The 9,504-nt window shown below is 50.0% G+C and overlaps 1 protein-coding gene across 1 annotated transcript; it reads right to left on the reverse strand.

Moving 5' to 3' along the window:
- Positions 1 to 1,817, reverse strand: LOC120698717. Its single transcript, XM_039982432.1, has 2 exons — positions 551 to 1,817; positions 1 to 422 (listed from the first exon to the last, which is right to left on the reverse strand). Exons 1-2 carry the CDS (start codon positions 1,512 to 1,514, stop codon positions 376 to 378), a joined length of 1,011 nt encoding a protein of 336 aa, XP_039838366.1. The 5' UTR covers positions 1,515 to 1,817; the 3' UTR covers positions 1 to 375.
- Between the last annotated feature and the right edge of the window lie 7,687 nt (positions 1,818 to 9,504).

Here is a 9,504-nt window from a genome sequence, read left to right on the forward strand (position 1 = left end):
TTAGAACTAAAATTCCCACTCCCACATGCATTCTCTCTCAACTTCCACCGTACCTATAATTCACATATCCTTTCCCATCAATTGCCAAACGCATAGTTGCGGTTAAGGAAGAAGATAACTGAAAGAGATAGAGACAGGTCTCGATCCTCTGGCTCAAAAATACGAGCACTCGTGGAGGCGCTAGGAATGCTTGAACGTTGCCCAGGCAGCCCCCAATAGGAAATCATCCAGTGAAAGTTATGAAGCACAACAATCAACTGTACTACTGCATTACACTACGCAGCACGTACCACTTGTTTGAAGCAGCTACTCCGCTATACCATACCAGCAAAAACACAACATCGGCCGTCGTCGATCAAAACGGGAAGCCACAATCTACCACAAGTTTGATCTCGATGCGTGCCACCACAGTGATGTCAATCCTGCACCAGAAGTGGAAAAGGCAAACAACCTCGATCAGTGCCGGAAAATGAAAGAAAAACTGATACTATACTATCCAAATCCAACCACGCCGACGATCTTTTTTTTTTCCTTCTTGTTTTCACCGTACCTGAAGCGAGGACGGCCCAGCGAACGGCGGCGACGGCGTCCGGGGAATGGGCGGCGGCGCCCGAGGGTGCCGCGTCGGGCGAGGAGTCGCAGTTGGAGGTGGAGTTCCAGTCCCCGCAGAGGCACAGGTCGGCGTGGCTCTCCATGTCGTGGCCGCACGCCCCGCCCGTGGCGCGGCACGCACCGCAGAACCCGCGGTTGGACTCGGGGAGCGTCCACGACGCCCGGATCCCGTACGCCCACCCGGCGGCGCCGCCCGCCGCGCGCACGGGCGCGAGGCTGTACGCGCTGCTGTACCCCTCGCACTCGAGCCGGGACACGTTCACCGCCCGGATGGCCGCCCATGGCACCGCGCAGCACTCGGGTGGCGCGCCGGCGCCCGGCGGCGCGTCAAAGTCGTCGTCGCCGCCGCCGCCGCGCCGCCCGGCGGCGTAGTGGTCGTCCCACGCGGGGCAGGCGAGGTAGTCCCCGCACCCCATCCCGGACACGTTCCGGCACGGGAGGTGCCGGTCGGGGAAGCCCTGGAAGAGCGGCGAGGTGGCGCGGCAGCCGAGGAGGAGGAACACGTTGTCCGGGTCCGGCGCCAGGTACGGCTCCCGCCACGGCTCGAGGACGAAGCCGTTGCCCCGGCCCCGCGGGGTGCGGTCGAGCGCGCGGCAGTCGGACATGGCCGGGTCGTGCAGGGTGAGGCCCCGGTAGGCGTAGTCGACGTCGAGGACGCGGTAGGAGCCCGAGGGGAGGTGCAGCATCAGCGCGCCGTTGATGCAGAAGAGCAGGTCGCGGAGCCCCGCGTGGCCGCACCCGGGGTGCAGCGCGAACGGGTAGTCCACCGTGATGTTGCCGCAGAAGGACCGGCACGTCGTGATCGGGACGTTGGCGGCGGCGGCGGGAGCCGGCGGCGGCACGGCGGTGCACGCGCATAAGACGAGCAAGGCGGCCAGCAGGCACGAACGCGGCGGAGCCATTTTTGCGCTGCGCGCGCGCGCAATGCAGGTGAAGGTGAGACTTGGGAGTGCCGACAGCTGAAAGAACACCCCCGTGGCCCCGTGCTCGGGGAAAGAGTATATGGCAATGGCAAGAACCGCGACGAGGCAGCACAGAACAGACCGATTCTTTGCTTTCTCTTGAAGAAGAAGAGGTGGGAGGCATCATTTGCTTTTCTTTTTCCGGCTCTTTTGCTTTTGCTTTCTTTTGATTTAATTCCACACTCTTCATCCCGGATGCTTTCCGGTTCTTGCTCCTCTCTTTTCCATCTCGTTTGAACACAAGCGGGAGCACGACAGCTGCGTGTAATTTGAAGTACCGGAGCGATGACTACCTTCACGTACGTCTGCGATGATAAGCGTGTCATTCTCTACATATATCCATTTCGGCCCACGAACACCTAAAAACATGCCAAAGCAGTACAAATAATATAACTTGATTTGTCACTGCTGGAGAACTAACAAAAACATTATGAAATTTTACAGAATTTGAACTGTTCTATCAGAATAAGGGGTTCTCATTTTTTAGGCAACCTAAAATGAACCATAGAAGAAGTTGAAATGGTTCACTCGCCGCATTTTTTTTAAAAAATATGATCAAACTGACAAAGCAGAAAACTAAATCCGTACTATAGCATTTGACCGTGAAGAAAAAAAAAACACAAAAAACTGGAAAAAGGAAGAAGGAAAAACCTGCTTATGGGCTGATCCATGCGATACCTGCTGCGCTGTTGAAGAAAAAGGAAGAAGAGAGAAGAAACAGACAGAGTGAGGAGAAACAATAGTCGCAAAAAAAAAAGAGTGAGGAGAAACAATGCACTAGGGCCATGAAATGGCTCGCATCTTTTGAATTGTTGGGCCATTGGCCACTTTCATCATGCAGGATGGCTCCCATGCCAGGCCCATCTTTTTAGCAGGCTTGACCCAACGTTCCCAGGAAGTTTTTTCATTTTTATATTTTTTAAAAATTAAAATTTCAAAAATATATGTCGGTTTTCAAATATTTCAAAAATATACCCCGGTCGCCCTCCCATAGGGCGACAGGCCCAAAGTGTAATTTTTTTTCTTCCAATTTGCAACGAAGTCCCTAGAGAAAAAAAAAGGGGGACCTGTCACCCCCCAACGGGCGACAGGGGCCTGTCGCCCACCCCTCGGGCGACAGGCCCCTGTCGCCCGTTGGGGGGGCGACAGGCCCCCCCCCTTTTTTTCCAGGGACTTTTATTTTTCCAGGGACCTATTTTGAGCTATTCGAGCGTGTATTCGTCATCATCGTCGGCAAGATCTCGGCCGCTAACTCCTACCGCACGTAACTTGTCCTTCATTAAATCACGGAAAAAAATCGCAAGAACATCCCTTATTTCACGAGCATTATGGAACCCACAAACATAATAAGTTCACATCAATAATATCTATAGAAACAAATGACAAGTAACCTACCACAATCATAAACATCGGATACAAATAAGCGGTCCACAGCTATCTCATTACAAATAAACATCATATACATCTAACCACCCCTAGGGCGTCGGACCCTCTTAGCCCTCTGCTGGGCACGGACATGTCCCTCAGAGTAGGTGAGAACATCCGGAGACCTCACCTGTCGCTCAGGACGCGCAAGGGGCTGCGGTGTCTGCTGCTGAGAGATCCCAAGTGGTGCTCCTTCTAGCTGTGAATACCCCAAGACATCGGGGTCACCTTGCGCGGCAGGCTCTTCTGGACTCAAGCTGTCGAAGTCGTCTAAGGTGAATGTCTCGTTATCTGGTCGAAAGAAGGAAGAAGAAGGTCCGGCGCCCGCATCGGGGTAGAATCCTACGCAAAAAATGTGGATGTTAGCGTACGCTCGTATATTTCGTAATGACATGTAGAAACCGAAATACGAAACATAAATTAACCTGTGTACGCCGGTATCTGTGGCCCCGGTACCATCCCTGGATACGGTCCGCCAACTGGTGCTGCCCCTCTAAACATTCCAGTATGGCCGAACGCAGTAGCTGGATCGTATCCTGTATGTGATATTAGTAAATATGTAGGAACACTTGATGTAATTTTAAAGAGATATGTACGTTACCTGCACTTGGGAAGAACTGCGACGTCGGCCCGTGCATGGTCGACGGACACGGGAACGACGACGAGGCCTGAGACGACCCGTGGCTGTCTTCGTACTGCACACGGCTTCCGAAGTTGTGCGCTACCTGACGCAACTGATCACGCTGCCTCGACTATGCCTCTGTCTGCTCAAACTGGGTCATTGGGGATCCGGCACGTACCCTCGTCAGGTAAGTCGAGCAGTCCGTCTCCATCATGTTGCAAAGGCGAAGCTGCATCAATTCAGTAAAGTTACAAACACATGAATTATCTTATGAATATGATTATATATATATGCAAATATGATCAAGAGACTCACCGCGCCAGCTAGTGCCTCCACGTGGTGCCGGCCATAGCCATCCTAAGGCCTCGCCTGGTGTGGCTGCGGGTGAGTGTCAACAAAAACCAGACGAGCCCGAGTCCGGGGTAAGTACTAGGTGAGGTAAGCCCTAAAGGAGCTGTTTGTGTGTGGTCCTGTTGGATGGACCAAGAGCTCGTCTGCCTGTTCCCATTGGTCCACCCACGGCTGGATCTTGGTGAGCCAATCATCAGAGCACGGCAAGCCACTCCTTGACAACCTACAAAGTGGATTACGAAGAATCGTTAGATTCGACACGAATGTATGAGCCAAGTTCATTCATAATTACCTGTGGTCCTGGCGACTGACACGCTCCAACGCGGTGGGCACCGGAAACTCCTGGCGCTGCCCAAACTGTCTCCTGACTCTCCAGGGGCAATATGCCTCAACCGCGATGTCATAAACCAGGACGGCGGAAGTAAGTCACAGGCTCGCATTCGCGGAGCAGTGCGAAGACAGGCCTGCTGGTGCACGTCTAGCCACAGCCTCTGGACTGTAAGGCTCCCAGATAACGTCCTCGGGCGTCAGCATGTCGAGCTCCGAAACAAACTCAGGATATGCGCGTCTAACCCGCGCATGTGCCCAGGACCTCTGCATTCCGAATAAGTAAAATTAAAATTGCGCTAATACATCATGTAACAATGAATAACAAAATTAGATTTGATACGAACGTACCTGACGCCAGATCCAGATAGTTCCCATAGTGGGCCTCTCGTCCTCCTCGTCGCCGTACATGCCTCCGTGGTAAGGCTCGTGGCTGACAAAGGGCCGACCAACGGCTAGCCTCTCGTACGACTAAAGCTGTAGCAGTAGTGGGCACCCTGACAGGATAGCGTTCCCATGTGTCTTCATGCAGCCGTCACAGAGTCCACGGTAAGTGGCTGCAAATACCGCCTCACCCCAGCTGTAGGGCGGTACGTCCTCGTCCCCATCCGCAATCTCCCGTGCATACGGAAGGAGAATCCTATCGACCGAGTTGCCATGAGTGTTGTTGAACATGATGTAACCAAACAACCAAAGTAGGTACGCCTCCAACGATCTGGTCACACTGTACTCGTCGGCATCCGCAGCCAAAAGGCAGGCTGCATAAACAATTAAGATTAATGGTTTCAACTATCAATGGAACATGTGAATTGTAATAATTAAATTTATATATGCAATGGATACGTACTGTAAACTGTAGGAACCAGGTCTTCGAAGGACCTGATGCTCGCGGGTGCGGGTTGATCGGACCTGCTTCGTCCACGCGGCCAACCAGGGCAAAACGGGCCTCCAGCTCATCCTTCCACGAGGCCGCCACCACACGCGGACCTACAGCCTCCCCGACGATAGGGAGGCCGAGGAGGTAGGCCACGTCCTGCAGCGTAGGAGTCATCTCCCCACACGGGAGGTGGAATGTGTGTCTCCAGCCTCCATCTGTCAACGAGCACCGTCAGGAGGGATCGGTCGAGCTGAATAGGCCCAACCTCGACAAGACGGCTCAGAGTCAGTAGGCCGGCCTCACGTAACCTGCAAAAAAACAAAAAATGTCGAAACAAAAGAATACCGGCGAATACAAAAGTGATAAACAATAATATTTCATTACAGACCGGTCACACCAATCGTGGTGTATAGAGATCGCCTCGCCGGGTGGACGAGGACGTAGCACCTCTAGGGCTCGGTGCTCAACAGCTGCAAAGTAAGACCTGTGGCTCGAGTCGATCACTGGGTCTAGCAAGGAGTCCATCTCCATACCTGCATTCAAAAATATATGAGAACACATAGGTAAATATATATTTCATACAAACTGGACACATAAATACAATAATACTTCATTACATACCTGCCATATTTCATTACTACATATTACAAATAATGAAATACAATTGTGGATCATGACACCGAATGCCTTCCACGAGCAATTCTCGCCAATGCTCGTCTGAACGTAGGAGGTGCTCCATCTCTGGGATTTCCGGAAGGACCGACGTCAGCAGCATCGTGAAGTGCATTCTGAGGACACTTCTTGTAGTTGTGACTCAATGATCCACATTGGCTGCAACGCTTTTGTGCCTTGCTTGCTTCCGACTCGTCCATACCATTCCGAATACGACGTGTCTGACGGCGGCCTTTGCCTTTCTTAGTGGCTGGATCAGGAATAAACATCTTATTCTCATTATCCTGAGTGAAAGGCCCCACAATTCCAATCCCGTATACCTCATGTCCCCATGTGGATACAGCTGCTTCCTTGCTGAAGTACGGTGAAACAAATAGTCCTGACTGTAACGCAGACTCTGCACATGCCGCAATGAGATGGGAGCATGGCATATGCAATAACTTAGGCTTCATGCAGGAGCAGAATGCTTTGCCATCAACTGTAATCAAACTCTCCTGTACCACTCTATCTCTACGGATACCACGACCACTTCTATCCTTACATAGAACCTCAAATCTATGCTCCATTGTACCTGTGGATATGACGCGGTGCAGTTTGGCCTTTTCAATCTTCTCTTGCATATATTGTGTCACTCTTTTGCAAAACTGAATTTGGGGGTTGCTGATGTTTATGCTTGCAGCCGTGTAACGCTCTCTGAAATACTTCATGCACCCATACATGATGAACTCAACAATTCCCACAAGTGGAAAGGCACGACAAAAACGCATAACCATATTGAAACACTCTGCATGGATCGTTGTCTGAATACCATACCGTATTCCGTTGGTATCATAAAGGAATGACCATTTCTCCTTAGGTGCACCTCGAATCCAGTGTGAAAATGGCTTCTCAATTGAATCCCTAGCCTCTGCAGCCTGACTCGTGCCTGCTCCTGATGCCCTTACCTTCACTAGCTCTGCAGTCAACTGATCAAGCATCTGTCATAATGCATTGAATTTTCTCTGTTGATTTTGGGTGCACAATCTCTTAAACAGGTTCTTAAGATCCTTGTTCTTAAAGTGTTCATAGAAGTTTGCACCCATATGCCTAATGCACCACCTGTTTTGGACATCAGGCCATAATGGAGGCGTTGTCGCAGTTCCACGTTGCAATTTCAGTATTGATTGCAGTATACCTGCATGCCTATCACTAATAAGGCACACATCTGGACGTGCAGCAACAACATGATTCTTCACTCGTTCAAGGAACCAATACCAACTGTCTATGTTCTCATTCTCAACAAATGCAAATGCGAGCGGAACAATTTGGTTGTTGCAATCTACACTGATTGCGGTGAGTATCTGACCTTTATACCTTCCAGTCAAAAATGTGCCATCAATGCAGATCACCGGAAGACAAAACTGAAATGCTCTAACAGAAGTACCTATGCAAAAGAAGGCTCGTTGCATAATTCTTTGTCCCCTAGTCACGGCTGGTAAAAGGTATGTGTCATAAAAGCTTCCAGGATTTCTAGCAGCAACCTGGGATAACATACGAGGTAGGTTATCATATGATGCCTCGTATGTGCCGAACCGCATCTCGAACACCCTTTGTTTAGCCCGCCATGCCTTCAAATAACTGATGGTGTACTGGTAAGTCTGCTCAATGTGTCGAACAATCATTTTTGGCTCATAATTTAGGTTGTCCATAATAAACCCATACATTTGCTTTGCAACAAAGTCGCATGATATATTGCGATGCGAGGGAAGAACTTCTGACAGCAAACAAGTGTGCTCTGTGATAATGGAACATTTCCAGTTTGACTTCCATTTTCCCTTGAATGCATGTACTCGCCATGGACATCCAGCATTCACACACTTCACCTCATATTCTTTACTGCCAGACTTTACGACTCTGAATTCTCGTTTCAATGAGATTGCCCATAGTCTCACAGCATCTTTTACGGCTTCAATGTTTGAATATGTTGCACCTTGCACTACCTCATTCCCTCTGTACTCTCACTCCTGATTTCGTACATCTTCTGCGACATGACTGCCAAAACCATGCTCTTTCCACTCTTTTGGCAATGAGTACTGCTCGTCATCAGATGAGTCCTCATATTCTTCCATCTCTATTGCGGTTTGGTCTTCTGCCTTCATCTCGTCCAGAATACTATGTATCCTCTCTCCCTCATCAGCAGAGCCCTGTGGTCCCATGTTTTGGTTCTTTGTCTCTTATGACTCATCTTGCTCAACATAATTGGTCTCTCTTCGAATACTCGGAGTTTCTTGATCTGCACAATGTTGGATTTCATTTTGTGTCTTCTCCCGGATTTGAACAAGAATGGCCAGAGGCCACCCACGCTCTAGAGCTGTTTGCATGTACTTCTGCCAGTCATCAGTGCTGTGTATCATCATTAATTCCCATAATTCACTTTCTACCTCCCAATTAACAAGAGACTGGACAGTGATCACATGTGTCAACGGATCAACATGGAACCCACGCTGCAGCCACTTACATATGGAACCAAAACTCCTTTCTAGAGGTTTATCTATGCCGCTAGATGTGCGCTTAAAGGCAGAAAGATCTACTCCATTTGGCCCATACATAACATTGTATTCACCATAAAATACTTGAAACTGCATCTTGCTCGACATATCTGTATATCACATAATACTTATCGAGTTATACTCTTTACTTCACTACCTTATTCAATAATCCGTAAAAACTAAGTATGAAATTCAATTACAACGTATAAGTATTCATAACTACGTGATGACACTCAAATTCTATACTGCATAAATGGTTCTACTAATTTTCTAAACTAATTTACTACTACGTAACTACAAACTAAAGTATCATTGAACTCCTACTTAAATGGTTCTACTATAGCACTAATTAAATCAAATTACTCATATTAAAATACGTAGTACTTAAATATAACAATATTTAAACTAAATGTACTAACCTGCAGATCACAAGTGCTGAATCCGGCAGAGCTTCGCCGCTTTCCTTCTCCTCACTCCTCTCTTTTTTTTCTGGATTTTTGGTGAAATTTTCGGGCTTAAATGAGGAGGGAAGGGGAGGGCTTGAGCTTATATAGAGGGTACCCCCGGTCGCCCGCGGGGCGGGGGGGGGGGGGGGCGACAGGCCCCCCTGTCGCCCGCGGGGGGCGGGGGGGGGGGGGGGGGGGGCGACAGGCCCCCTGCCGCGCCCGTGGGCTGGGCCCAGCGGCGGTCGCCCGTGGGCTGGGCGACAGGCCCCTGTCGCCCCCCCCAACGGGCGACAAGTTTTTTTTTATTTTTATTTCCAGGGACTTTATTGCAAATTTGAAAAAAAAAATTTCACTTAAGGCCTTTCGCCCTATGGGGGGCGACCGGGGGTATTTTTGAAATATTTCAAAACGGACATATATTTTTGAAATTTTAATTTTTAAAAAATATAAAAATAAAAAAATTTCCGTTCCCAGTCACCCCAAATTCTCGAAGTCAGGCCTGCAAATGCAACCCAATTTCCCAGCTCTGCCGTGCCGTGCCGTGAGGATCTGGCGCGGTCGCGGTGGCGCCCCCCCCCCCCCCCCCCCCACCCGATCCACGCCTGCGCACGAACGCGCGCCGTCCCACCACCACACGCGGAACGCAACAGACCACCGCGGCGTCGCCCGCGACCCGCAGGCC

Source organism: Panicum virgatum, chromosome 3K (assembly GCF_016808335.1).
Source record: "Panicum virgatum strain AP13 chromosome 3K, P.virgatum_v5, whole genome shotgun sequence".
NCBI lineage: Eukaryota > Viridiplantae > Streptophyta > Magnoliopsida > Poales > Poaceae > Panicum > Panicum virgatum.